Here is a 26,544-nt window from a genome sequence, read left to right on the forward strand (position 1 = left end):
AAGGTATTATTCAGAAAATATTTCTTAGGGCTTTGCACAAGGTATATGCTTGAGGATATTCTTGTCATATAACGTGTCACGAGAATGAAGGGCGGGAATGGAGAGAGGAATTTTGTGCTGTGGCGTTCTTCCTTGGAAGAGCGCCGCGCGCTCCATTCCATCGATCGATCCACACAAGCGGCGGCTATGGAGGAGCCAGATCTCGGTCCGCGCGAGGAGGGCGCCATCGATCAGGGCGGCATTTGACGCGGATCTCACAGAGCAAATCTCCGGTCAGGGCAAGCTCCAGTCTCCATTCCAGGTAGCGCTAGGGCTGGGATTTCTCGTGAGCTGGGACAGGGCCGTGGCCGGCGCTCTCAGATGGAGTGGAATGCCGGCAGCGGCCAAGAATCTCCCGAGCGCCTCGCTAGGGATGATCTCGCTTGTGGCAGCACTGCTGGTGCTGGATCGACTCGCGCCAGATGCTTGCAGCGGGGTGAATTCTTTCTTCTTCCCCTCGGTGGAGTTTGTCCAGAGATGGATGCCGCTCTTTTATGCGCCAGCTCTGGCGATGCTACCGGCGGGAGCCAAGAGCCTCCAAGTCATGGATGGGATCAAAGTGGTTCTTTTGACTGGTAACGTTGTTCTTCGTATTTCTTCTTTCTTTCTCAGATGGTTTGTTCTTCTTTGTTCTTTGCTCGTAGTTCTTTCGTGGGCTGGGACACTCACAGTCACGACTCTCTTTACCACTCTTGTCCGGAGACATGCCAAGGCGAGGCTTGAGGAAGCTCCAAGCGGGCTCTCTTTGGCTCCTTTTAGCATATGGGAAGCGATACCATGGCTAGCAATTGGAGCTGCTGGCTTCATTCTGGTTTACGTCTCGCCAACTTTGCTTGGCTCTCCTGCAAGGACTTTGATCCCGTTTCTACTGTCGTCGACTGTGGTGGGATTTCTTCTTGGTTCCTTGTGAGTATAATTTTTTCCGATTTTGTTATTACAATTTTTGATAGTAAGTTCCTTTCTCTGTTTGAAGTCTTCCAGGCCCAGTAAAGAGATTCCTTCATCCAGTCATTACGTGTGCCATCTTTGTAAATGCTGCCGCACTTTTCTTCTCCATAGCAACGGAGAAGCAGTTTCTATCCGTGCTCGGTAAGTTGTCTCATCTTTTAGTTTCTCCTTGTTTCGAATGTGCAAATTCCAGGTTCGTACATCACGAATAATCTCAAGGATCCAGGTGCTGGGGATGTTCTTCTAGCCTTGGTTGGACCCCTAGCTATATCATACGGATTCTTGCTCTACCGGCAACGCAGAGTAATACTTTTGTGCTCTTGCTAGCATTTGTCCCTGACTGTTTTCCTGTTTCGCTTAGATTATTGTTCGGCATGGAATTGAGCTGGCCTCAGTGGTATCGGTGGCTGGTATGGTTTCTTTGCTTATCACGACGTACGCTGGTCGTGCACTGGATCTCAGCTCTCAGCTCATAAACTCGGTTGCTCCGAGCAACGTAACGTTTGCATTTGCATTGCCGGTAGGCAATCTCTTACAAGGTGAGACGAGCGTGTCTGACGTAATTTCGATGACTGATCTTTTCATTTTCTGTTTCGACGCAGCAAATCCTTCGCTGGTTGTATCGTGTTGTGTATTGACCGGCATTTTGGGAGCTAATCTTTCGAGGCCGCTTCTTCTCAAAGCTACAAAGTCCGACGATCCGGTGGTGCGAGGACTGTCAGCTGCTTGCAGGTAAGAATAAGAAAACTCTTGCATCGTTTCTAAAGTTTGTGATGATTTCTCGGTTCAGTTCTCATGGCTATGGATCGGCGTCAGTCGCTGCGGGAGAGCCGGATTTGCTCCCGCTTTGTGCCGTCGCTTACATTCTCATGGGAACGTTTTGCTCGCTACTTTGCAGCGTTCCAGCACTGGGACGCATAATATCCAAATAATGCGTGTGTGATAGAGTTTCCCAAAGAACACAACTAATCTAGATTGAATACCCTGAAATATTAAAAAAAGATTGGAGATGCTAGGAATTGAACCCAGTCACTTTTGAAATGTCAAATTGTGATGAACCACTACATCCCCTTTCATGATTTACAATTTGATTTATGAAAGTCTATAAATTCTAAACACGTTTAGGAAAATGATTGGATTTCACCGTTTTTATGATTTATGATTTAATAAATGATTCTTGGACAAGCGTATTGATCCGGCGTAGCTCCGTGATGTGCGCTTCGTCTGGCTCCACTGGTATGATCTTTGCAGCTTTTCCTTGATTCAACAGCTTGACAACGTTGTTTGCAGCCTCAAGCCCCGTCACATATGCTTTCTCCTACAATGACAAAGTTTTCGTTACATCTTGAAAGCACCACAGAATCCAGAGTACCTGAGACCAGGAGCCGTGCCGTGTGATGATCCAGTCACCGGCCATAAACAGGTTTGGAAAGCTTGTGGTTCCTCGCATCATATGTTGGTACGAGCCTTTCAACATCCACAAATCATATCTTTTGAGCTCGCAAAATTAAAAACAGCTTCTCTCGTACCTGGAGAGAAATGTGTCACGGCTTTCCGGAAGCGAACCACTGCCTGATCGACAACTTCTGCTGCTGCGAATTCTGGAATGCACTTTGCAAGGTAAGTCACCACCTTTTTCACGATCTGGTTGTCGCTCAGGGGCAGAAACTGATTGGCATGATACTGAAAATTGGACAAAATACACATCAACCAGCAGGAATGACTTATCAAAACTTACAAAGTCAGCTTCCACAACAGTTCCTTTTTCGTCCTTGTACTCGTCGTGCAAGGCATTAAGATCAAAGAAAGTCCACCCTGTAGTTTCATCAAATCCGAAACAAGCATTGCTGGGATGATTTATATCAACCTGACAAAAAAAATTGTTTTGCAGTAAAAGAAGAAACTATGTCAATACCTTACGATCAAGCCAGAGCCGAACGCCAAGGATATCTATAGCTCCAAGGTTTTGTATGGCCAGAAACTCCTCGCTCTGTTGCAACGCAGGACTGTAGACACGAGCAAACAACTATATCAATATATGAACCACAAAATACTGGTTCTCTACCTGGACTCGACAATGCGTTGCATTGCCGTGACACCGACGGAGAAAATAACTGCATCGGCATTGAACAGCTCGTTCCCGCACCTCACTCCACTAACTTCCCCAGTAGGTTCGTTGATTGTCAAATCTGTCACTTTTTTGCCACTTAAAAAGCGGCATCCTCGTGCATTTAGCACCTCCAGCCATGGCTTGAAGATTTTTTCTCCAACTGTTCCACGGCACCAGACAACATCAAAGTCCGACTGCAAATAATAAGATAAACATGACCTGTGAGAACTTTTCACAAGTTTTAACAAAACCAACAAACCTGATGCGCAAGAATGAAATAGTAGAGCATTCCGAGTGTAGCTGCAGCACTGCATTGTTCTCCAGGCGCGAAAAGTCCAACCAGAAGCATTGGGTTGAAGGCATCCTTGTACACTCGCTCCGAGCAACCATAGTTACGAAAGAGCTCACGAGCGGTTGCTAACAACACGACCTTCAAGGATTTGCATCGTTTGCAAAGTAGAAATTTCACTCACTTTTATCGTATTTTCTCCAGGCACGGTCGCTGTTGTCGAAATCTACCACCGTATACATGAGTGGAAGCGCAGTCAATCGGTCCCAAAGCGGAAGCCTGAGGAACTGCGAACATTTCCAATGCATATCACGTCACGGAATGATCAGGAATTCAAACTACCTCAAACGGTTATGAAGAAACCTGAGTGTATACAAATGTGCCCAAGGGACTTGGCAAACGAGGAAGGTCTTGAAATATTGGAGACTCAACCTGTCAAAAAAGAACAAGCAAAGAACTAAAAATCTAACAAAGAAATCTAAGAAAACAGAAAAGGATGCTAGTTTACCTCCAAACCATTGGGAGAATACTGTGAAGAGCGTGTCCACTTTGTAAAAGGCTTGAGTCCGAGCTCATCAACCAGTGAGAAAATATTCTTGTATGGGTACCAAAATCCTGGTCGAAAGAAGATCTAAGCTTTCGAAAAGAAAACCAGGAAATCTTTACCGTGAATTCCAACTTCCACCGATCGCCCCGACGCAGTTTTCCATCCAGCAACCAATCCTCCAGGTTGAGCTCCGGCCTCAATCAATGTAACATCAAAGCCCTGCATTTTCATCTATAATCCCTTTGCAACAAAAAAGATTCCACTCACTTGTTTGATGAGATGGTGCGCGGCGCCCAAGCCCGCCCATCCAGCTCCCACTACAATCACCTTCTTCTTCTTATCGATTTCCTGCCTCTCAGCTCTGATCTCACGCCAGCGTCGTCCTCCCCGTCGCCGATTGGAGATCGCGGAGCTCCACAGCGGGAATGCGCTCGTCGTGGCCATACAAAAACCCTATCTCGCTAGGCCGGGATGTTTAAATCCCTGGAAATGGATATTCTCTCTAACATTCATCCATCCGTTGTAGTCTAGTTGGTCAGGATATTCGGCTCTCACCCGAAAGACCCGGGTTCAATTCCCGGCAACGGAAAAATTTTAGTCTTGGAAGTTTTTGATAAGCTCTACAAAAAATCCCCCAAAATAATTCGTGATCATTCTTGCTGCTTGTGATCTTCGAGTACGGAGCAATTTAAAAAATGGCACAGGACGAGACGAACTTTACGAGATAAGAGTGCTCGTTCACCTCTAGAAGTTGACAAAGTAAAAGTAAACACACCTCACTTAGAAACTCGACATTCTCCAAAGAGACGTTGCACAGCGATGTGATCTCTTCTAGAACTTGCGCATCCTGTAAAATATCTTAGAGAGATTGCTGCTAACCTTTTTTCTCCTTAGGTGTGAACAATCTTCTCCACGACAAGTCAGTATGTGATAAGGCACGACGGTTAGGGCAACATTCTCATCTCACCGTCTTCCTACAGGCACGCCCACTATGGACGTGATTGATCTCGAGATTGGAAACAAGATCTACATTTCCAATCTCGACGAGTACGCCACCAACGAGGACCTACAGGTTTCTCCAAATTTTTAACTTTCTCTCTTCTCTAACAAGGACACACTCTTGTTCAGGAACTCTTTTCTGAAATAGGAGAACTCAAGAGTTGGAGGGTGCACCGCGACAAACTGGGAAATTCAAGAGTAAGTCCAAATCAAAACTGCACATATATTACTATCCAAACCGATCCATCTCTCAGGGAACAGCGGAGGTCGTCTTCGCACGCCGAAGTGATGCTGAGAGAGCCAAGAAGCTCTACAACAATGTCATGCTTGGTATCAAGAGACTCAGGATTGAGATTGCGTAGAAGCGTAGGAACCTGCTCTGTGCATCTTCTCCAAAACTCGGAAAATTTGTGAATCGACCTCAAGCTTGCTGCTTCAATTTTTTTTTCCTTAAGAAAAAAGGGGTATATAAATATTCTACAATATTTTTTATATTCTAGAATGAAACATAATATATTATTAACCTTTAATCCCCTTGATCTCATCCGCGCGACGTCGATTTCGACTACATCAATGTGCTCCAGGACGACACCTTGTCAGGCGAGAATGCGTACGAAGCTCTCGGCCGCTGCTCGTCAACGGGGTAAGAGTTTCTTCCTTGCTCCTAGGATCTAGAACGATTGCGCAGCTAGAAATTTTATTAGGAAGAATGAATTGGAGAAGTTCTGAGTAGTACAAGGATGGAATTTTTCATAGAGTTTTTTGGTGCTTGTGTTCCAGTTTTGCAAGAAGCTTGCTGAGAAATTCTACCGAGGAAGTATTGACGAGAACAAATTATCGGTGCGAAGTCTGGCTGCTCTGGTGCGCATTTCAGAGGTCTCCGTAGCTCCGAGGCTGCAAGCACAGCAGGAAGATCTTCTCCCGCAAATCTCCGAGTGCGACCAGGTAAAGCTCGAAAAAGAAGAACGGCAGAAAAGGGTTTGTGTCTTGTTTCTTGTTTGTTCTTCTTTCTTTTCTAGCACCTTTCATTTCTCTTGTGATACACAGGCAGACTACGAAGCGGATGTTGCTGCCTGGGATGGCTAGTCTTTACGTGACTCACAACACGGACGGAGATGCCACCCTACCGAAAGATAGATAGAGAACTTTAGCATCTCTATGGGCGGAAGGGCCTATCAACAGTGCATCTGTCACGCTTGCTTATGGTCGAAGATATGGTGAGCATTTTCGTTTTGTGTTCCATAACTCGAATTGATCGAGTGGTGTGGCTTAAGGTCTTGTTGGGAGAAACGGCCAGCAAGAGGTGGTTAATGCAAAGAACCAGTGCGGCTTACATATTAGCTATAAGTAGCAATGTTTTCTCCAAATTGTCGGTCCTGAAAAGCTGTTGCAGGGTCTGAGCTCTACGTCCGACATGCAAGTTTGAGAAACTAAGACTTTCTTTGGAAGCTGGCGTATGCGGATACCATTGTTTATACAGCCCGACCTGCTGCTGCTCGACGAACCAACGCTGCGTTAACATACTTGTCTTGCTTTGTGTTAAAATCAAATACCTGCAGAATCATTTGGACCTCAGTATTGTGGCTAGAGACGTATCTTTTGAAGTGGCCGAGGACACTCATCGTTGTGTCGGGCACGAGCTGTTACAACTGGTCAACTGAATGTCAAGACAGGCGAACCTGGATGTGCGCTCGAGTACGCTCATTCGATTCGTGTGGCTTCTATTGATTTGCTAGACGTTCTGCGCGCGTCCGCTCGAATGTGTCGTAATCTACTTTGTAAGTGACTAACTTTTGCCCTTGCAAATGTAGTATATCTCCACCTGTGCTACCAGCTCGATAGATTTCGAAACACATTCAAACATCCTGCATTGAGAAAATTTCTAGCATGTATTTGCAGGCATTCGTGGAAAAGTTTAGATACAATGCAAAACGTGTGTCGCTGGTTCAGTCGAGAATCAAAGTAAGCGCATGCCTTCGTCACGATTTTTATCTTATAATTGTGTGGATTTCTAGGCTTTGGATCGGACCGGATACGTGGATGCCGTTGTGAATGATAGGGAGTATGTTTTGTGCTCGGTCTTTTCTCCAAGTTTGAGTTCCCAACTCCCGGCGATAGACCATCTGGCTCCACCATTAGCTTCAGGTGACTAATCTATGACTTGCGTCGTAATTGACTTTAAAAATGCTCTACAGTGGCGCGTCATTTGGATATCCAGGAGGCCCAGTCCTCTCTAGAAACGTGAACATTGGCCTCGACTTGGACAGTCGCCTAGCTGGTAATGTTATAACGGCTCTAAAGTTTGATATTCAGTTGTTGGTGCTAATGGTATTGGCAAGTCAACACTGCTGAAGCTGATCTCTGGTGAATTGGAGCTTATGTCTGGAACTGTTTTTCGGTCTCCACAGGTACGCCTGGTTTGATTCTTAGGTTCCAGGTGCGCATGGCTGTTTTTATTCAGCACTATGTAGACGGCCTTGACGTTTCATCAACGCTACATGTCACGTTGTTTCCCTGTAAGTACTCGTCTTGCGTGTTATCAGTCTATGACCGTTCATTGGTAATTGGTACAGGGTGCTCCAGAGCAACTCACTTGGTCTCTTGGGAAACATGGCGCTTCAAGCCATGTATACTCTATCAGGTAACACATGAACTACTTGTTTCCTTGACTAAAAGTTTTTAGTTGTGTGGCATTTGCAAAGATCACATTCAACAAACCACACATTCTTTTACTGGATGTTCAAATCACCTTGTAAGAATCTTCTATTGTCTTTCTTGATATTGCCATGCTTATAGGACCTTGATGCCATGGAAGCACTTATGCAAGGCCTAGCACTCTTTCAGGGAGGAAGCATTTAGCACTCTTTCAGGGAGGTGTTTTAATGGTATGAGTTACGAAGTATTGTTTTCCTGATGAATTCTTCCAGTTCGTCAACAAAGGTGGCCTCAAGCAGAGGTCCCTCACGAAGAAAAGTAGCTCTGCAAAAAATTGGAGAAGAGATGGATAGATGATCATTCCTGTTGCATTCTTTGCTGCTTGTATTGCTCTCGAGTGAGGAGTGATTTCTCGGCCTTTTTCCATGCTTCTGGCTTTGGCATTAGAATCGCAATGTAGCCTTGCGAGGCTGGCTGCCAAAAGAAAAAGGAGATAATGAGCTCTAAGAATGGCACAAAAGAAGACGAACTTTACGAGATAGTAGCGAAGGATCGCTTGTCAAGCGCTCGTTCACCTCTAGAAGTTGCCCTCTTATGCAACACCTGCAAAGAAGAAAAACATAAAATCGAGATCTACAGCACAAGAAAACGTCCACAAACCTCACTAGAAACTCGGCATCCTCCGAGGAAACCTTGCACAGGGATGAATTCTCTTCTAGAACTTGCGCATCCTGTAAGATTTGTCGTGAAGAATCACTTGCTATCGATCTAGAGCATTGAGAGCTTGCTGCTGCTAACCTTTTTTCTCCTTCCACTGGCTTTCATGTCAGCACGGCTCTTCTTTCCAACATCGTAGTCTACGATTTTGATCTTCGATGGAGAGCGCAAAGCCAAATGAGAGGGAGCCAGTCCTACAACACACAGTCTACACGCAGCTAAGAGAGAAAACTTGAAAGATCGATGAGTTACACACCCGTTTCCATGGCGGTAGAGGTACTGATCGTGAAATTCCTTGCCTCCCACATCTGAGTGAGCAAGGGAATGAAATTATAAACAGGAAAACGCGAGAGATTTTCTTACCAAGCGCGAAGTAGTGCGTGAAATTCGTCTCATGTGCTGGAGGAGCCCTGGGAGGGAGCTCGTGAGCCCGTGGATACAGCGCCAGCACGGCATTCTCCTCCTCTTTGTCGTCCATTTCTTTCTTTCCCCTCCTCAAGAACCCTAAATTTCAGGATTTTAGGGTTCTTATTATTGGAGCGGAGCAATGCCGCGGCAGTATTTGGCACCGCCATTCTTTACCAAAGGATCCTTCTACAGCGTCGTCATCCCGGCGGTGCTCAAGAACAAGCGATTCACTGGCCGGCGGCGCCGCGGGCAGGCCAAGGACAAGATGCCCAGTCGATACGCGGTCTTTAGCGGCGTGTCTCCGGCGGCCGAGGTAAGCGATACTCTCGGTGTCTTTTCCAGAAGAATGCCGCTGGTACTGATTTCCTTCTCGTTTCTTAAGACTCATGGAAGCAAATCTCTGGAGAATTTGAGGAACAAGCGCATGACTTTCAACAAAGTCGTCACCGATCACATTGATCATTTTTCCAAAGGTATCGTTTTGTCTTTCTTTTCTCTTCTTTGTGATTTTACTCGTTTCTTTCTTTCATCTTGACACTTTCCAGAGGAGAAATCGCCTGGGCTGTCACGGATTATGGGATCACTTCTCAAAGACGTTCGAGCTAAAGTATGAAACTGGTCTCTGAATTTCTAGTTTTCTGTTGTAAGACGGTACGTTTTCAGGTGAATGGACCTATGGAACTGAGGCGAACGGAGGTATGTAATCTCTCCTGTTATTTTTCTTTCTTGCTTGTCATTTTCGGCTGACTGGAGGATTCACGCAGGGCGTGCACTCAGACCTCCTCAAGTTTTTGCTCAACAGGAAACGAGAAGATGCGAGGAGGAAGATTCTCAACTCTTAGGAAAGTTCTCGTGGTTAAAGGTAGTCTGGCTTTACGCTTTGTGGCTTTATTAGTGTTTTTTTCTAAGTTTCCAGTCAAACTCAGCACCATGACAGAGATATTCTAGACGTGATCAGGAAAAAGAGCTCAATGATAAAGAGAAGTTCGTGCAGCGTCCTCGCACAGCAATCCAAGGTTTCAGGAATCCAGCAACTTGGCAGAGCAGATAACCGTCCAGCCAGTCGGGATCGCTGCTGGAGATTGGGAGGCACAGGCCTGGAACTATCAGCGAAGAGCGGACATGGCTGATTGAACCCATAGAAGGATTGAACCCAAAGAAGACTGAAGATTTTGTTAATCAGTTAGTTTCTGTGAGGTCATTACCAAACTGGTGAATGCAACAAACTGCACCAATACTGGCCACATTTGGTTCACTGCATATTCTAGTTTTCTTGGGGTGAATTTGCAGCATCATGCCTTGTTGAAGAGATCCCTGACCTCCATCAGCGCTTGGTGAAAACACCGGCCCAAACTAACGATGAAAACCCTCTTGGAAGATGAGTAATTGACATGAAAGAAAGTATACAAGAATGTGTTAAACCTCATAGTATGGTAGAAATGGTGAGAGGTAATTGTTTAAAGTATTTGGCCTTCAATGAGATGGCAGTTTGTGCTCCAAGGAAAAAACAAAGGAAATGTTCTTTTAGAAGCAATCTCATACAAAGGAAGAAAGGTTTACTTGATTCCTTTTTTTGTAAGATTTCATTAAGCTTGCAGTTGCTTTGTTGTTTGAGAGAGGGAGCAAGAAACACTGACAAGTTCAAAAGGAATTTAAATCAGAGTCTAGAGTTTATGGTATTTGGCCTTTGGGCAATGGTTTAATTGGGAGAGAGGAGGGTAGTCACTATATATGGCAATGAAGAGCACACAACTCAGCAAAATGAAGAACTTGAATGCTTAATTTCAAGGGTGGACGAAGGCACTCCACAAGGCTTAGAGAATGGAACCAAGTGCTACAGAAGATGGTAAAACTGCCTTATGAAATATTATGGAATAAGGCACTTACATCATCAAGAAGTCTGGGAGGTCTTGTGTTGTTCTGCTTAACCTTTTTGAGGGGAGTAGCATACAAATCACAAGCCACCTCTGCACTGCCACATTTTCAACAATCTGCAAATAATGTACTTAAGAGGCATAGCAACAGATGGCAAGAAACTAAAAAGTATGATTTAGATGTAAAGGAATCATGAAGCATTTTAGCGGAATTCCCGAGTGATTGCAGGCTTGAGAGGTTGCTTGTGTTTTAAGATGGAATTGTGGGCACTTCAGTGGCTCGATGGTTATTTCAACGACAGGAGAACAAGAGCTACTTTCAGAGCTTAGCAGATAATTGAGCTTGGATGCGAGGTTCCGCTCAAATTCTTGCTCGCTGCTGGCCGAGAAAGAAGATGGTGATGAGTCACATCCAGCGATGGTAATACGAGGAAGATAGGCTGAGGGCCAAGCTTAGCTTAAGTGTACTTTTTATATAGTGATTCAAATTCTTTGCTCAGGGATGAAAATTAACATGACACTGCATGTGTGTGTGTTTGTCTGATTGAACAATAAGAGAACAAAACTTAAACAGTACCTTAGACAAATAGAAAGAGTAATGCAATGTTTTGATTTCCTGTGTGTGCAAGAGCATAGACTCTCAAATGGTTTATAAGTTCACAAAGGGAAAATAATAATATAATACTGTGAATGTCTGACAGTGCTGCATTTCAAGAACATGTCCACCAAACTTGTTGCCATTAGCTCATAGCTTTTCTCATGTAGGTTAAACGAAGATTGTCGTACGCTTGGTGCTTTCAAAGCTCATTAAAGTCGCTCAGTGGCAGATCGCCAGTCTTGTCATTTGTTCTTCAATCGTCCACTGTATATGTATAAGATGTTCACTCTATTATTATTTCAATCTTTTTGTCAATGGCCTTTGTCCTAGCTAGAATAGGCGGCGAGATCTTCACTACATACGTCTCAAACCACTAGCACGATTACACATTGTTTTGTCCAGTTACTCTTAGCAGAGAATCACACTTTTCACAAATTTATCAATACAAGAAAAAGGAAAAAAGAAGAACACTCACTCAATCCATGGATAGTAGCTTGGAACGAAGCGGGAGCGCCCGAATCGTTCCAGTTGCAGAAGAAGAAGCGATAGAGATCGATGCCGACGAGAAGCGTCTCAACGAGCTGGGCTACAAGCAGGAATACCACCGAGTTATCAGTCCACTCCAGCAGTTTGCTTACACTTTCACTTACACTGCGCCGCTGGGATTCGTCACGGGTTACTACGGCTACATGTACTGCTACGGTGGTCCGGTTGCCATCTTCTGGGGGATGATCGTCGCCACTCTCGCCAGCCTTTGCATCGTTCTCGCCATCGCCGAGGTCTACTCCATCTTTCCGGCGCTGGGGAGTGTTTACTACTGGGTGGCGCAGCTCATGCCTGATAAGAAAGCGCACTGGCTGTCGTGGGGAGTCGGCTGGATCTACACTCTCGGAGCTGTGTGTGGAACCGCGCTAAACGAGTACCTTCTCGGGAAGTATGTCCAGTCGATGGTGCTTCTCAGTACTGGAGGAGCGCGGAAAGGAGGATTCACCCTGTCGAATTACCAGGCAAGTTGTCAAAAACCAAGAGTTATGGAAGATGAGAAAGTACCTCTGAATTTTTCTTAAGGTGGTGCTTGTCACGGCTGGATTTTTCGTGATCCATCTCGGAGTGTCGGTGGTAAGCTCGAAGTGGCTGGGATACTTGAGCTGCGTTGGAGCCTGGTTTCAGCTAGTCTCCACTCTCGTTGTCGCGGTGACGCTCATCAGCATAACTCCCAAGTTCCAGAGCTTCCAGTTCGTCTTTACGAAGTTTGTCAACGCTCCAGGCCAGGGGATCCACAGCAAGTCCATGGTGGTAGCGCTCGGCCTTCCTTACTTGCAGGTAGGATGATCCAGTTCTCTTCTTGAATCCGGCTAGAGTTCTTTCTTCTTTCTTCGCAGGCGATCCTCACGGGATTTGATGTGGGATCGCACATCGTCGAGGAAGTAAAAACTGCGGCAATCGCTGGGCCAAGAGCGATGGTGAGGAGCGTCTACGCCACAGCGGGAGTCGACCTGATGCTACTCTTGGTCATGACTTTCTGCATCGTAAATCCGGACGACCTTCTCTCGGAGAACACAGCAACCGGTAAAGTTATCGCAGCAACTTAAGTTTTCTCCTCCCAACTTTTCTTGAGCATGATCGCTTCTCTCCCGTGGTCTTCCAAGCTTTCCACAGGAGGAGGCAATGCATCCGGCGGCATCCAGCTCTTCTACGACTGCTTCCAAGCTCGATACAGCCACGGTACTCTGGGAGCAGTAATCTTCACAGGCCTAGCAGCGGGGTCACTGTTCTTCGCCAACATCATCAACGTCACGCTCACAGCAAGATGCGTAAGCTTTCTCCTCCACCACCATCGTCTTTTCCCTGTCCTGGACGTCCATCCTCTAGCAATCCAAGTGATCCATCTCTCCATCTATAGGTGTACGCCATGGCCAGAGACCTGGGACTTCCATTCCACGCCACTCTAACCAAACTGACCGCTCGCGAGAAAATCCCTGTCAATGCCACCATCGCCACCGTGATCGCTGCCTTCGCCGCCACGCTCCCATCCCTGGGAAGCGAGGTAGCATTCACGGCAATCGCCGCCATGTCCACAGTCACAGCCTTCATCCCCTACACGATCGTGTTGATTTGCAAGCACCTGGTGAGGAAGAGGGATCTTCCTCCGGGCCCCTTCTCGCTGCGCGGCTGGGGAGCATACCTGGGAGGCGTGGGAGCGATGTGGGGAATGGCGATCACGCTGCTCTTCTGCCTGCCGCCTACGCTGCCCATCCGGCTCGCGACCTTCAATTACACGGCGCTATCACTGGCGGGGACGCTCGTCGCGGGGATCGCCTACTGGATCGCGCACGGGAGGCACACGTACGCCGGCCCTCGCAGGACCATTTGAGAAGAACATTCCCAAAAGAGAATATGCTATTAGGTCAATATATTCATTTTGTCAGCATGACCACGTGATTCTTTGACGAATTTTCAAACTTTATTGACCCACGTCCGTGCACGGCCAAAACTCCACCAATAATGCTTCAATTCAGCCAAGCTTTTGGATATGGCGCCCATGCTTTTGCTGTTTTTCCTCTGCGCATTAGTTCATTGCCTCCGGGCTGTAACAGAGGTTGAAGTTCTTCTCGATTTCAAGAAGAACATCATCAATGGAGCATCCCTTTTGCCCGATTGGAATGCCGAGAATTCGACCCTGTTCTGCAGCTGGAGAGGCGTATTATGTGACGAATCCGGTGCCTATGTCACGGCTCTAAAACTTCCTGGCATGAACTTGACGGGCAGGATCACCAATCAGATCGGCCATCTTTCGTTCCTACTAGGCCTAGATCTCCATGAGAACAACTTCTTTGGTGAAATTCCTTCGAGCCTTGGGAACTGCTCGAAGCTCTTCTATGTGTCTCTTTATGCGAACCATCTGTCGGGTGCAATCCCCGCAAGCCTGGCGTTTTGCGACTCTGGCCCAATCCGGCACCTGCTGCTGAGCGACAATTCTCTCGAGGGAAGTATCCCAAGTTCCTTCTGCAACACGTCTAGTATGGTCATCAGATTGAGCCTTCGCTCCAACAAGATGAATGGCAGCTTGTCATGCAAGCCACAAATTATTCGTCACCTTGATCTTTCCCACAACAGATTCACTGGATCTATACCTAATAACTGGACCGTCCACTATCTAGATCTATCATACAACTCTCTCTCAGGGACAATCCCGGCAAGATACTCTGATGCAGTGATTCTCGACCTCTCCAACAACATGCTCTCGGGAGAGATTCCAGCTCCAAACAACAACTGCTTCTGGCTGCAGATATTGGATCTCTCTTACAATCGTCTAACCGGTACGTTCCCAGAATCTCTTGGGACTTGTATGCACCTTCATATTCTCAATGTCAAGCGAAACCTCATGGCTGGAGAGATATCCTTGAACTTCAGCAGGCTCGGAAATCTTAACTCCCTTCAACTCTCTGGAAACCAATTCAGCGGTCTTATCCCGAGAAGTCTCTATTCTTTCCCGGGCAGGCTCGACTCAATGGAAAGGTCACCTATTGACACAAAGTATGTCTACTGCAACTCTGGTCTCTTGCTCCTGGATCTGAGTTATAATAACTTCTCTGGCACATTTCCAGAGATATTTTGCACCTGGGACTGCTTGAAAGTTCTCCTCCTCTCTTCCAACCAGCTGTCCGGAACGATACCAAAGTGTATAGGCAACATCAGCAATGCCAGGGTGATCGATCTGTCCAGCAACAAGTTCTCAGGGGAGCTCCCCACCACATCGTTGATCAACCTGACGGCGTTCAGGTCAGTATCGAATTGGAGCATTGGATGGTACAGCTTTCTCAACCTTGGGCACAACTCTGGCACTGAAGCGGACGACTTCACCGCATATGATAAGCCTTTCGACTTCAATGTGAATGTCAAGGGGCGTCGATCCACGTACCAGAAGCTGAGCGATTCTTTCACCATGTTTGACGTCTCCAGCAACTTGCTTCGAGGGCACATCCCACCATTCGACCACCTCCAAGGTCTCATGCACTTGAATCTCTCCTTCAACAAGTTCGATGGGCAGATCCCTCGGGAGCTATCCGGTCTCAAATCCCTCGAATCACTCGACTTGTCCAGCAATGCCTTGTCTGGAAGTATACCTCCAGCCCTCGGCGAGATCTCATCGTTGTCAAGCTTCAATATTTCCCATAACAACTTGAGTGGTCGAATTCCAAGTTCCGGAAACCTCAACACTCGGTTTGTGGAGGCGGCATTTGATGGTAACCCTCTACTGTGCGGAGCACCACTGCCACCTTGTCACGTCCCAAGCTCAAATCTATCGCCCAGGAGCCCGGTTATCAATGTAAGTTCTTCATGGGACCAAATCATCGCAGAGAACATTGCTTTCTACGCGGCAGTGGCCACTGGTTTTTCCATTTCACTGAGTTGTGTGCTCTTCACAAGGATTGGGGTGCTCCTGGAAAACTCCATAACGTCAGTTCTGTACAAATCTCTTTCGATGCATCTTAGAAGATCGAGAGTGGTATGAGTTCCAAACTAAAGATGAAATGAAAGACGATGGTGTGATGAATGAAGGCACTGGGAGAGCTAGTCACGGAATGCAAGAGCGTCGCTGAGGCACGAGGATTCCACCGCCACATTGTCTCCACCGACTTGACGAGCTGCGCTCATGGCGTCTACCTCTCCAACCTCCTCATCGACGCATTCGGGCGATGCTCCAGCGTCCAGGACTCCTGCATCGTCTTCCACTCCCTGCGACCGCGAAACTTCTTCTCCTGGCGATCGCTCCTCGCGGCCTGCCTCCACAACAGCCTCCTCGCCGAGGCGGCACAGATCCTTGCAAAGACGCCGCAGATGGACGTCGGCGGCGGCGCTTCGATGGTGGGAGCGCACGCGCAGAGCGGCGATCCCGACGCAGCCAAGGCGGCGTTCGATCGCATGCCCTGCCCGAATTGTATCACCTGGACGACTCTTCTCGGGATATGCCAGGAACGGGCATTTGGATCGAGCAAAGGTGATCTTCAACGCGATGCCAATGTGGCACTTGGGCTCCTCGAATTCGATGCTGGGTGGGTTTTCGAGAGTCGGACTCGAGGCCGATGCCGAAGAAATCTCCTCCAAAATGCAAGAGCGCGATGTTTCTTCCTGGACTAGCATGTTTGTAGCATTTGCCCAGAATGGGCATATTGTAAAGGCGAGTTTTGTGTCCAACGTGATGCCGCTCTGGGACGCCGTTTGCTGGACGACAATGCTCGAGGCATACGGCGGCGGCTGCGTCGCGGAGGCCAAGAAACTCTTCGACGCGATGCGCGATCGCAGTGTCGTGTCGTGGACAATCTTGCAGGTTGGCTACGACCACGGGGGCGAGAGCATCGAAAACACGAAACTCTGGTTTGATCGCATGCCCTCTCGTGGACCACTCTCATCTTGACCAGAAAAGGAATCTCTTCCACAAGATGCTCTGCCACGACACCGCGTCCTGGAATTCCATGGTCAACACCTCCTGGAGCTCTTCCGTGGACGGGATAGATCCGGATGGAATATGCTTTATGGGCGTTCTCCTGGCGTGTAGCCATGGCGGGACTGTTTACGATGGACGCGAGTGTTTTGTGACAATGGTGGCGGACTATGGAGTTTGCCCTCACAGGGAGCACTATTGCGCGCTGGTTGATCTCCTGGGACGAGCTGGGCATTTGGGCGATGCGGAGGAGTGTGTATAGCATGCCGTTTGAGCCGGATGTTGTGGAGTGGATGGCTTTGCTTGGAGGGTGTAGGATCCACAATGATCTTGCGAGGGGGGCTCGCGCGGCGCAAGGAGTTCTGGCGCTGGATCCTGGGAACTCTGCTGCGTGCTCCCGATTTGTCTAGCAATTCATCGTCAGCCTCTAAAGTTGACGTGGATAACGAAACAAGAATGTGTGTTGCTGTTGGTTGATTTGGGACTAATCCAAGCGAAGGTAGATTGGCATAAGAATGGAGAAACTTTGCCTGAATCAATCACAGCAGGCGGGTATGTGCTCGGCACTCCTTGCTTGGGATCTTTGTCAAGCAAATGCTGGCATGAAGTTTATTTGTTAGCAGTTAGCTGGGCTGTTTTTTCTGAAGGTGTTTGTTGCATCTATCGCCTTGAATTTATGATTGGAAGTGTGTATGTTGCTGCAACCACCGGAACATTGGGTGCCTACGAGCTATTGCTTGCTTCATTATCCTTGTGGTTGTACTGTTGGAAATTCCAGAACAACAGAATTCAAGCATCATGCACATGTGCTGTATTTCAGAACTTCGAACCTTTGTAAAGGGGACTACACAGGAGTCATAATAAAAAAGCTCAAATAAAAAATTGAATCCCTTACAAGTTGCTTCTCAGGTCAGTTTTGATGTTGTTACTGTTGCATTATGAACTTTAGTTAATATGCAGTAGTATCTAGAAAGTGAAGGGCTGTCTGTTGAAGGCAATCACAAATTACAAATTATGTTTCTTGTTAAGCACTTGATTTGTTTATAACTGATAAGATCATATACTAATTAAACTATGTGATTGCCAAGTATATGGCTACGATGCCGTATACTAATATTAGCGTAATGGGATTTTGGTAGCCGTCGGATTGGTTTCAATCCGGACCACTCACTACTATATATAAGCTAGGGTTTTTGGGTTAATTGATATGCACATTTTTGTATTCCCTTTCCATATTCCATGCACTCACATTGGTGGAGGTGAGGGGCACCTTTGATTGTCTCTGGGGAATGTTTGGATTTGGGATTTTGATTTAGATCTAACTTTTGCATCGTCTAGATCTAGCTTTTTTCATTTCCTTTCTTTTGTTCTTTCCTTTCAGGATTTTGGTTTAGATCTAGTTTTTTGCATTGTCTAGATCTACCATTTCTTTCCAGCTTTTTGTCATTTCTTTTCTTTTGCTCTTTCTTTTTTGTTCATCTTCATGGCCAATCAGCAATCTCCTCCTTTGACTCTAGAGCAACAGTTGGTTCAATTGCTTGATGCTATGCGCTTGCAATTGAACAACCAAACTCAATTGATGGTGGCATTCACGGCACGTGGTCCAACTCCTCCTGCTCTTGGTGCCAATCCTCATGTTCGGCCGGAGTTCTTTCGTGGGAATCTTGGGGATGATGTGTACCATTGGTTCGATCACTTCACAGTGATTGCCACATATCATTCTTGGGATGATGCTCGACTTTTGCGTGAGTTTCCCACGTGTCTCCAAAGGACGGCGTTGCAGTGGTACAATGGATTGAGTGCGGCCACTCGTGGGGATTGGAGTGTTCTTCTGGACGTCTTCAAACGCGCCTTCGGACATGCTGACAATTGTGACGATGCCTTCCAACAATTGCATCGTCTTCACCAAGGGCTATTTGAGTCGGTGATGCAATTTGGCGTTCGTTTCCGAAGTCTTTTGCTTCGTGCGGAGCCCAATATGTCAGAGTGGATCAAGTTAGAAATGTTGTGGCCAGCACTTCGTCAAGATCTTGTCGGCCTTGTGCATGCACTTGCTCCTACCACCCTTGACGATGCTCTTCGTTTGGCACAACGTTATGAGACGTTGCCTCTTCCACTTCTTGCTGCACGTCCTTCAGCTCCACTTCCTATGAGTGATGGTCATGTTCCAATGGAGGTTGATGCTGCTGCTACTCGAGTCCACGGACAAGGGCGAGGACGTGGTCGTGGCCGTGATGTTCATTGTTGGGCGTGTGATGAAGTTGGTCATACTTATCGGTGTTGTCGACGCTTTCTGGATTGGCGACCTCCATTTCCTGGATGGAGACCTTGCATCAGCAACGTCCCGTTGGTGCTGCTACGGTGGAAGGTTTGGACACCGAGGTGCATCCGGGAAATAAGGAGTCGCGCGAGTAACGGAGGGACCTTGCGTGAATAAGTTAGTGACCCCTCTATCTTTCTTTCAAGAGTATCATCAAGGGGTTCACTCGGCACCGGTTCATCCAGTGTTTACTTTCCAAGCTCGTTTTTATAATAAGAGGTCTTCTCTCCGTATTGTTTGATACAGTTTCGAGTTTATCTTCTATTGCTCGACTTGTTGCCACACGTTGTTGTCTACACTTGTGTCGTGCGGCGGATCCAGTTTTCATTCTTTATGGCAACGGCCATACACATGCATGTGCACGAGATGAGGCGGACCTAGTTGTGCGTGTGGGCGATCTCAAGCTTGAGTTGCAATTGTTGCGGGTGGTGCCGAGTCAAGCTTTTGACCTCATTTTTGGTATGGATTGGTTGTAGCACAATCATGCCAAGTGTGACTTTGAGGCTTCTCCCCCTTGTCTCATACTTCCTTATATTTCATCCATTCCTCTTACTTCTGTACCTCTTCGTCCCTCTACTTCTACCTCTGCTTCTATTACTTTTGTTTCCGCACTATTTCCTCCTATGTTTCCATCTTGTTTTGCTCTTCCTTTTTCCGATCCCTCCGAAGATCTTTGTGTTGCAGCTGTTGACCGGCTCATGAAGGAATGTTCTGATCTCTTTGAATTTGACCTATCGTCTGGGGCCAAGATTGCCACATGTCATCCGATTCCAACCGGGGATGCTCGTCCCATCAAGGTTCTGGTTCGTCGTCGGTCACCCAAGGAGATCAAGATTTTACATGCTAACGTCAAGGAGATGTTGGAGAAGGGTGTTATTCGAAAGTCGCGGAGTCCTTGGGCATGTGAACCTCATCTTATGATGAAGCCTGATGGGAGTATTCGTTTCTGCATCGACTATCGTCCGTTAAATGAAGTGACGATCCCAGATGTGTACCCTCTTCCTCATACGGCTGATCTTTTGGATCGTCTAGGGCGAAGTCGTTGGTTCACCAAGCTCAATCTTGCTTCTGGGTACTAGCAAGTACCGATGGCTGAAGAAGATATTCCTAAGACTGCTTTTCGTACACCATTTGGTTTGTACGAGTTCTTGGTAATGCCGTTTGGTTTGAACAATGCTCCAGCAACTTTCCAGCGGATGATGGACGAGGTTCTTTGTGATATACCAGAGGTGACTGCTGACTTCATTAATGATGTCTTGATTCACTCGGAGGGGACGTGGGAGGAGCAGATTCGCGATGTATGTAAAGTGTTGGATCGGCTACGGGACGTTGGTTTAAAGCTGAAGCGATCGAAGTGCATGTTTGGGTCCAAGGACATAACTTATTTTGGGTACTGTATTTCTCGTGAAGGTTTGCAAGTTGATCTTGACAAACTTATAGCCGTTCTGAAGTTCCCTACTCCGAAGTGTGTGAATGATGTGCAGTGCTTCCTGGGCAAGGTGCAATATCTTGGTCGTTTTATGGATCATCTTTCTGATCGCACTGCACCGTTGCAAGCGTTGCTGAAGTCATCAACGTTATCTTTCATTTGGTCTTCAGATTGTGAGTAGGCGTTTGTGAATCTCAAAGAGCTGTTAACGACTCCTCCGGTTTTGGTATATCCTGACTACACTCGACTTTTTATTTTGCACGTAGATGCTTCTGATATTAGTCTTGGAGGTGTGTTGATGCAAGAAAGCTCGAGTGTGCCTGGTCAGCGTCATCCCATTGCATATATAAGCCGTACGTTACAACCAGCAGAAGTGAACTACTCCATGACAGAGAAGGAGTGTTTAGCGGCAGTTTGGGGTTTCGAGAAACTTCATGCATATGTACATGGTTCTCGGACATTACTTGAAGGTGACCATGCTGCCATTACTTCATTATTGAAGCGGAAGAACTTGGTTGGTCGTACTGTTCGGTGGGCTTTGAAGCTTCAGATATATAATTTTAATGTTGTTCATCGCCCAGGGAGTTCTATGGCTGATGCTGATGCCCTTTCTCGAGCTCCTCTTCCTTCTCCGCTCTCTTCTCATGTTTCTGATAAGCCTGTTGTTCCAGCATCTGTGGATTTTCTAGACGAGGATTCTGTGCTATTGGCGGTTGCTGTACTTGACGTTTAGTGTCCACAAGGCACAGAGCAAGATCTACTTTCTCTTGATGAGGTTCGTGAGGCTCAAAAGATTGAGCCGTGGATTCGAGGCTGTGAGATGCATTTGAGAATCCTGCATCACTTGCTGATGACTTGCCTTTTCGGCATTTACAATCTCAATATCGTCTTGAAGATGGCCTTCTTTATTTTGTGGGGACGGATCCTGATGATCCTTTACGGCTAGTGGTGCCTTCTATCTTTATTCCGTAGTTTCTCCATGCCTACCATGATTCTCCTGTTCTAGGTGGGCATCTGGGACATCATCATGTGACCGAGAAGCTACGCAAGTCTTTCTATTGGCCAGAGATGCGACGTGATGTTATCCGGTATGTGCGTAGCTGCGTTTGGTGCCAAGCTTGTAATACTCCCCCTTGTGCTGCGGAAGGACAGTTGGAGTCAATTGCAGTTTCCCGTCTGCAATTGAGTGATCTTATGGGACCTTTTCCATAGTCGATTGCTGGCAATGAGTATGTTATTATTGCTTCTGACTACTTGACTCGTTGGGTGGAAGTTGGTGCTCTTGCTAGCGCCTCTGCAACTGCTATTAGATACTTCCTCCTCAATTGAGTGGTGTTCCAGCATTCTTGTCCAGAGCAGATTCTTTCGGATAATGGTCCTGCATTTATGGCTGAGGTATTTCATGTTTTGACGTCTCGGTTGGGGATATGCCACACTTTTATACGAGTGCTTATTATCCACAATCAGACGGTCTAGTGGAACGGCTCGTTTGGACATTCAAAGGGATGATTGCGAAGTATGTGAACTTTCAGCATTCGGATTGGGATGGTTATTTATCGTCTCTTCGGTATGCCTATGTCACAGGGGTGTAGAGTTCTATTGGTGCTTCACCATATAAACTTCTATATGGTCATGATCCAATATTACCAACGGAGCTGGGTTTACCTTCGCGATTGCCACGAACTCCTGATGCTAGGTCATGGGATCAATATTTGACAAGCATTCTTCCACTTGTCCGAGTAGAGTTTGCCGAACACTTAGGCCGTACAAGTGGGACAACAACGGCGCTACAACTCCCATCATCATCCACCTGCAAAGTACAAAGTGGATGATTTGGTGTTAGTCCGTTTTCCCTATCTTACGGTACGTGGTTTATCTAAGGGGCTCCTTGTGCAGTGGAAAGGACTGTATCAAGTGTTGCGGCAAGTTGGACCGCAAGTTTATGAGGTTCGGCATGACGTCCAATAGGCCGATCCTCCGGAGATTGTGCATGTGTAGCGGTTGAAACGCTTCATACAAAGGGATCATAAGTAGTTAATACCATCTACAGATCCGCCGATGCCTCCTTCTGATATTCCTCCAGATCCCGGCCCATCTACAAGAGAACCCTGAAGGCCTTCTATTATTCTGAGAGGAGGGGATGATGTGAAGGCCAAGTGTACGGCTACGATGCCGTATATTAATATTAGTGTAGTGGGATTTTAGTAGCCGTCGGATTGGTTTCAATTCGGACCACTCGCTCCTATATATAAGTTAGGGTTTTTGGGCTAACTGATATGCACATTTCTGTATTCCCTTTCCATATTCCATGCACTCACAACTAGAATAATTTATTCAAATACTGTTAACTGATCAAAGGCTTTTTTTAGTTGTCACATTCTTTTCTCTTTGGCATATTTTTTTCTAAGAATAGTATATTAAAATTCATATTTTGCAAGTTAAAATTTATGAACGATCTCAACAATTATCAAACCATAAAGTATAAAGACTCAGAATATTCCTTTTTAGTGGGATTTTTAACCATTTAAAATATTAAAAATAAAAGTTTAATATTTTATTTACCAACTGTTTATTTATAATAATAATGAGGCAATCAATACTTATAAAAAAATTTATTTAAAATATGTGAATAGTATAAGTTCAATCGTAACACTAGCAACAAGAAGAAAACACCAAAAGTAATAAAAAGAATTATTTATGTCTTTTTAAAACAAAAATAATAAATTAATTTTAAAAAACAAAAGAAACAAATAAACAAAAAACATTTTTACCAAAACCATAAGTTCAAGGGAAGATAATAGTAATGGAACCACCAAAATTCCTTCAAGGTTGAATGTAAATTTCATAAAAGGATTTATACTCACTAAAACCATAAAGCCATAAGAGAGAATTTGGCCCTGGAGAAAATATCAAGCTTAACAATATTAGAGAATTTGTGTTTAGGGCCAAAGCCGAGTGTACTTTAAAAAATGGGCATTTGGTCTAGTGGTATGATTCTCGCTTAGGGTGCGAGAGGTCCTGAGTTCAATTCTCGGAATGCCCCATTATTTTATTTGAATCTTTTCGTTTTAGAAGAGGAGGCTTCTTTGGCGCCACGCCCAAGCAATGACTTGCCACCGAAGAAGAAAGTTGTAAGAAAGGATCGCACACGCCCCATAGAGTGCCCACACGCAAATCACGAATGCAACTTTGCCCGCCACAAACACGCACGCCGCCGCCATAGCCGACGCCACCGCTGCCCCTACCTTCTTCCAAAACGCCACCGCATCGTCGCCCCAATCGCGGCCGCCTCCATCCCCACGGCGCTGACGGCGGCGGCGGCTCCTCTTGCGCTTCCTCTCGATCTTCTTCACGCCCAGAACCTCCACATCGATTGATTTGAGATCATCTCTTTCTCTTCTTCCTCTTTTCCTTGGGGATTTTGATCCGCCCTTGCTCTCGCTTGAATCCCGACGCTTGCTTCTCCTGGACGCGCTCCTCGCCATCCTCGCGGGGGGATTTTCCCGCCCCTTCATAGCCCTAAACTTTAAATTATTAGGCGGAGCTCCAGCAGAGCGTCCAGCCGCGATGGGTGATCGTCTCCTCTGCTGGCGGCAATCGGCCTTACGATTCGTCCAATCACAGTGGTGCGGCGGCAATCACAGCTGCCCGTTTTGCAGGAATCACGAGGGGATCTCGAAGATCGGCTTTCACGACCTCCTCATGATCCAAATCCAGCGCGCGACAGCGGCAGCGAAGAATCCACAGCAGGAACGGACGCTCCAATCCAGCGCGCTCACCGCATCGCTCTCCCGGAATCGCTCAAGGTTTATCGACCAGTCATCAGGCTTCGTTTCAGTGGCGCCCTTTGAAGCTCGCTTCCCGTTCGAGACGTGGATTATTCCCATCAACCATAGTTCCAACTTTGAGGAAACGAGTGATTCCGAGGTGATGATTCTTCTTTCTTTCTTTTGGTTTACTCTCCACTAACGCATGCATTCTCGTTTATAGATCGGGGATTTGGCGAGATTACTTCATCTAACATTGAAAAAAATAGTGCAGCAATTTCCAGGCGCTCCATACAACTACGTGCTTTACAACAATCCTTTCTGCGAGGAAACCAAGACGGAGTATTTCCACTGGTACATTGCAATCCTCCCTCGACTGGGAGTGCTGGGAGGCTTTGAGCTTGCCACTGGTTGGACCATCAACACGGTGGCTCCGGAGAAAGCCGCTCAAACTTTGAGGGAGTGCGTCCTCAAATGATCTGGTACATGGTTAAGAGTTTCTCGCTAGAACAGTATCTCTAACAGCTGGTGATTCTTCTTTCAGGTGCGGATTTTTCTTATCATTCAAGCTATGCCTGACAATTTTTCTCGGATTGCAAGAGAGGTAAATAAATCAATCGAACAGTTTCTTCGTCGATGGTTCCATTCGCACAGATTCTTACAGGTTCGTGACATTCATGCTCACTGTGCTCTCTCAATTGAGGTAAGCTCTAGCATTGTTTGCATTGCATTAAGAGCTTGCTCGCTTTGTGTTCTTCCATTCTCTTGACCTTTGCTTTTAGTTTTTTTACGGCTTCTCACAATCCTTGTGTACATGGTTTTCTATTCTAAAACTCGCAGTGACAAATGACACTGAGCGATTCTATAAACTATCTGGTAAGATTTTTACATTGTCATGGAATGAAGAACGTGGACGATTTATTTCTCTGTCGATCTCCTTTTCTCTTTCATTTGATAGGGAACGAACGAGACTATAGCAGAATCCTCGTGTTGATAGCGACATACGATGGCCTTCTAGATCAAAGAATCAGCCTTATCGATCAAAGAATCGTGCATACTGGAGTTAAATCACAGAAAGGTTAGTTGTCTTTTTTTTCTGACGGTTCCTCACTCTCAGAAGGAATCTTTGTTCAGACTGCAGCACAATGATAACAGCAGTTCTAGGCAGGGTTCTTTTGAGTTTAGGGTAGGTTTTAAACATACTTAAGGCTTCTTGGACTCGGTCTTTTGGCTCCAGTATCATTCCAAGAGTAAGCCATTGTGCTCTTTCTAATGTTGTAATTGCTTCTTTCAGACCTTGCAGTGTAACCCTCATGATCCCAATCAACGCAGTGGCCTGGTTTTCTTGAGGAGGAGTGGTTATATTGAAACATACCCCATTCCTTGCGGGATTGCACCGGGAGACCTGCCAGTCTCTCTTGTGCATTTATCTCTTCCTTTCTAGCATTGGGAAGAAGAATCTGTGTGGAAACTTATTTGGGTGGAGTAGCTATTGCTTTCATCCTGTTTACTATGTATGATCTTTAGCAAATTTCTGCTTGAAGTGTATTCTGCACTTGCCATAGCTATCTCATTTGGTGTTCTCAGTTACTCACAGGTAAGATACACTCTATATTTCAAGAAATAATGTTTTGAATTTCAGTGGGGAGCATCAAACAAGTTTTGATCATCTTATGTTTGGTGAATGGTGTCATCAGTTGTAAATGGCTCTATGTTAGTGTGTTGAACAAGTGGATCTTTATGATGGTTAGTATATTTATTTTATTACTTTCTTATAGAAATTATGCAGATGTTCTTTGGAAACTTTTTTACCACATGGCTTATATTGGATAACAAGCTATCGTCTAAAACATTTTTGTAGTACAGGGAGATATTATCATGAATAAAACTTTTTTGATGTTTTGTCATCTTTTATAAATTTATTAAATTTGATATGAAGGTTTGATAGTTTATTTTCTTGTAAAAACGCATATCCAGCCCATTTCACTCTAGAAAATTGCGTTTGTTGCAACTATCGCCTTGAATTTACGATTGGCAATACGTTGCTGCAAGCACCGGAAGGCATCTACGAGCTAGAGGTATCCTGCTTCACTCATTCCAATGGCGTCTCGGGAATAGGCAGCAGAAGCGGCAAGCTTATCACTCATGCTCCCTTTTAAAAAACAACTCATCTAGCTGCTACCTCATTCTATTATATATTCTCACATTCTCCGCTCCTGCCCCCTTGCTTCTGCTTCTTCTGCTCTTCAATCGTTAGGCAATCGCGTAACAAGAAACTTACCCGCTTAGATGTCCGATGACCGAAATAGATAGAACATGAGCTCACATATGGTATTCAGAAGCTATGATTAATTCAGGCAAAGTTTCTCCATTCTTATGCCATCAAATTAGTCCCAAA

General features: G+C 46.0%; 6 protein-coding genes, 2 non-coding genes and 1 pseudogene across 12 annotated transcripts; 7 read left to right on the forward strand and 2 right to left on the reverse strand.

Annotated features, from left to right (window-relative positions):
• Window positions 1–85: 85 nt before the first annotated feature.
• Window positions 86–2,002, forward strand: LOC9644719 (plastidal glycolate/glycerate translocator 1, chloroplastic). The gene is made up of 7 exons (XM_002983886.2): window positions 86–614; window positions 684–945; window positions 1,013–1,128; window positions 1,181–1,290; window positions 1,349–1,526; window positions 1,590–1,719; window positions 1,778–2,002. The coding sequence occupies exons 1-7, from the start codon at window positions 98–100 to the stop codon at window positions 1,917–1,919; spliced, it is 1,455 nt and encodes a 484-aa protein (XP_002983932.2). The 5' UTR covers window positions 86–97; the 3' UTR covers window positions 1,920–2,002.
• A 105-nt stretch (window positions 2,003–2,107) lies between these two features.
• Window positions 2,108–4,357, reverse strand: LOC9644514. Its single transcript, XM_002984017.2, has 12 exons — window positions 4,201–4,357; window positions 4,053–4,152; window positions 3,895–4,001; window positions 3,750–3,818; window positions 3,571–3,673; window positions 3,357–3,514; window positions 3,053–3,291; window positions 2,903–2,993; window positions 2,726–2,854; window positions 2,517–2,670; window positions 2,360–2,454; window positions 2,108–2,305 (listed from the first exon to the last, which is right to left on the reverse strand). Exons 5-12 carry the CDS (start codon window positions 3,626–3,628, stop codon window positions 2,144–2,146), a joined length of 1,086 nt encoding a protein of 361 aa, XP_002984063.2. The 5' UTR covers window positions 3,629–3,673; window positions 3,750–3,818; window positions 3,895–4,001; window positions 4,053–4,152; window positions 4,201–4,357; the 3' UTR covers window positions 2,108–2,143.
• A 92-nt stretch (window positions 4,358–4,449) lies between these two features.
• On the forward strand, window positions 4,450–4,522 carry TRNAE-CUC. Its single transcript has one exon. It is a non-coding gene; the product is annotated as a tRNA-Glu (tRNA).
• Window positions 4,523–4,924: 402 nt separating this feature from the next.
• On the forward strand, window positions 4,925–7,791 carry LOC9644720 (annotated as a pseudogene).
• Window positions 7,677–8,788, reverse strand: LOC9644515 (protein Simiate). 3 transcript variants are annotated; one of them, XM_024689087.1, is made up of 6 exons: window positions 8,668–8,788; window positions 8,561–8,612; window positions 8,386–8,498; window positions 8,248–8,318; window positions 8,123–8,190; window positions 7,677–8,061 (listed from the first exon to the last, which is right to left on the reverse strand). In XM_024689087.1, the coding sequence occupies exons 1-6, from the start codon at window positions 8,758–8,760 to the stop codon at window positions 7,799–7,801; spliced, it is 660 nt and encodes a 219-aa protein (XP_024544855.1). In that variant the 5' UTR covers window positions 8,761–8,788; the 3' UTR covers window positions 7,677–7,798. The 3 variants fall into 3 exon arrangements, with proteins under 3 accessions (XP_024544855.1, XP_024544854.1, XP_002984064.1); XM_024689086.1 differs by having other exon boundaries at window positions 8,386–8,512; XM_002984018.2 differs by having other exon boundaries at window positions 7,821–8,061; window positions 8,118–8,190; window positions 8,386–8,512.
• A 36-nt stretch (window positions 8,789–8,824) lies between these two features.
• Window positions 8,825–9,972, forward strand: LOC112351357. 3 transcript variants are annotated; one of them, XM_024689081.1, is made up of 6 exons: window positions 8,825–9,025; window positions 9,095–9,185; window positions 9,258–9,319; window positions 9,376–9,408; window positions 9,477–9,574; window positions 9,622–9,972. In XM_024689081.1, the coding sequence occupies exons 1-5, from the start codon at window positions 8,852–8,854 to the stop codon at window positions 9,552–9,554; spliced, it is 438 nt and encodes a 145-aa protein (XP_024544849.1). In that variant the 5' UTR covers window positions 8,825–8,851; the 3' UTR covers window positions 9,555–9,574; window positions 9,622–9,972. The 3 variants fall into 3 exon arrangements, with proteins under 3 accessions (XP_024544849.1, XP_024544848.1, XP_024544847.1); XM_024689080.1 differs by having other exon boundaries at window positions 9,629–9,972; XM_024689079.1 differs by having other exon boundaries at window positions 9,477–9,967.
• Window positions 9,973–12,239: 2,267 nt separating this feature from the next.
• Window positions 12,240–13,605, forward strand: LOC9644721 (amino-acid permease BAT1). Its single transcript, XM_024689177.1, has 4 exons — window positions 12,240–12,507; window positions 12,567–12,753; window positions 12,844–12,998; window positions 13,088–13,605. Exons 1-4 carry the CDS (start codon window positions 12,475–12,477, stop codon window positions 13,556–13,558), a joined length of 846 nt encoding a protein of 281 aa, XP_024544945.1. The 5' UTR covers window positions 12,240–12,474; the 3' UTR covers window positions 13,559–13,605.
• A 112-nt stretch (window positions 13,606–13,717) lies between these two features.
• On the forward strand, window positions 13,718–15,700 carry LOC9644516 (LRR receptor-like serine/threonine-protein kinase FLS2). Its single transcript, XM_024689012.1, has one exon. It carries the CDS (start codon window positions 13,718–13,720, stop codon window positions 15,698–15,700), a length of 1,983 nt encoding a protein of 660 aa, XP_024544780.1.
• Window positions 15,701–23,350: 7,650 nt separating this feature from the next.
• On the forward strand, window positions 23,351–23,422 carry TRNAP-AGG. The gene has a single exon. It is a non-coding gene; the product is annotated as a tRNA-Pro (tRNA).
• The last annotated feature ends 3,122 nt before the right edge of the window (window positions 23,423–26,544 follow it).

The sequence above is a fragment of the Selaginella moellendorffii genome, unplaced genomic scaffold (assembly GCF_000143415.4).
Source record: "Selaginella moellendorffii unplaced genomic scaffold, v1.0 SELMOscaffold_60, whole genome shotgun sequence".
NCBI classification, from domain to species: Eukaryota; Viridiplantae; Streptophyta; class Lycopodiopsida; order Selaginellales; family Selaginellaceae; genus Selaginella; species Selaginella moellendorffii.

Coding starts and splice junctions, on each gene's coding strand:
- LOC9644514 (XM_002984017.2), bottom strand. CDS start 3,628: ATGTATACGGTGGTAGATTTCGACAACAGCGACCGTGCCTGGAGAAAA. Junction 3,292..3,356: donor ATTTCATTCTTGCGCATCAG/GTTTGTTGGTTT, acceptor TATTATTTGCAG/TCGGACTTTGATGTTGTCTG. Junction 2,855..2,902: donor GGCTCTGGCTTGATCGTAAG/GTATTGACATAG, acceptor TTTTTTTGTCAG/GTTGATATAAATCATCCCAG.
- LOC9644515 (XM_024689086.1), bottom strand. CDS start 8,782: ATGGACGACAAAGAGGAGGAGAATGCCGTGCTGGCGCTGTATCCACGG. Junction 8,613..8,667: donor CACGCACTACTTCGCGCTTG/GTAAGAAAATCT, acceptor TTGCTCACTCAG/ATGTGGGAGGCAAGGAATTT. Junction 8,513..8,560: donor CTCTACCGCCATGGAAACGG/GTGTGTAACTCA, acceptor AGCTGCGTGTAG/ACTGTGTGTTGTAGGACTGG.
- LOC112351357 (XM_024689081.1), top strand. CDS start 8,852: ATGCCGCGGCAGTATTTGGCACCGCCATTCTTTACCAAAGGATCCTTC. Junction 9,026..9,094: donor GCGTGTCTCCGGCGGCCGAG/GTAAGCGATACT, acceptor TCGTTTCTTAAG/ACTCATGGAAGCAAATCTCT. Junction 9,320..9,375: donor TCAAAGACGTTCGAGCTAAA/GTATGAAACTGG, acceptor GTACGTTTTCAG/GTGAATGGACCTATGGAACT.
- LOC9644516 (XM_024689012.1), top strand. CDS start 13,718: ATGGCGCCCATGCTTTTGCTGTTTTTCCTCTGCGCATTAGTTCATTGC.
- LOC9644719 (XM_002983886.2), top strand. CDS start 98: ATGGAGAGAGGAATTTTGTGCTGTGGCGTTCTTCCTTGGAAGAGCGCC. Junction 946..1,012: donor GGATTTCTTCTTGGTTCCTT/GTGAGTATAATT, acceptor CTCTGTTTGAAG/TCTTCCAGGCCCAGTAAAGA. Junction 1,720..1,777: donor GGACTGTCAGCTGCTTGCAG/GTAAGAATAAGA, acceptor TTCTCGGTTCAG/TTCTCATGGCTATGGATCGG.
- LOC9644721 (XM_024689177.1), top strand. CDS start 12,475: ATGGTGGTAGCGCTCGGCCTTCCTTACTTGCAG. Junction 12,508..12,566: donor TCGGCCTTCCTTACTTGCAG/GTAGGATGATCC, acceptor CTTTCTTCGCAG/GCGATCCTCACGGGATTTGA. Junction 12,999..13,087: donor TCACGCTCACAGCAAGATGC/GTAAGCTTTCTC, acceptor CTCCATCTATAG/GTGTACGCCATGGCCAGAGA.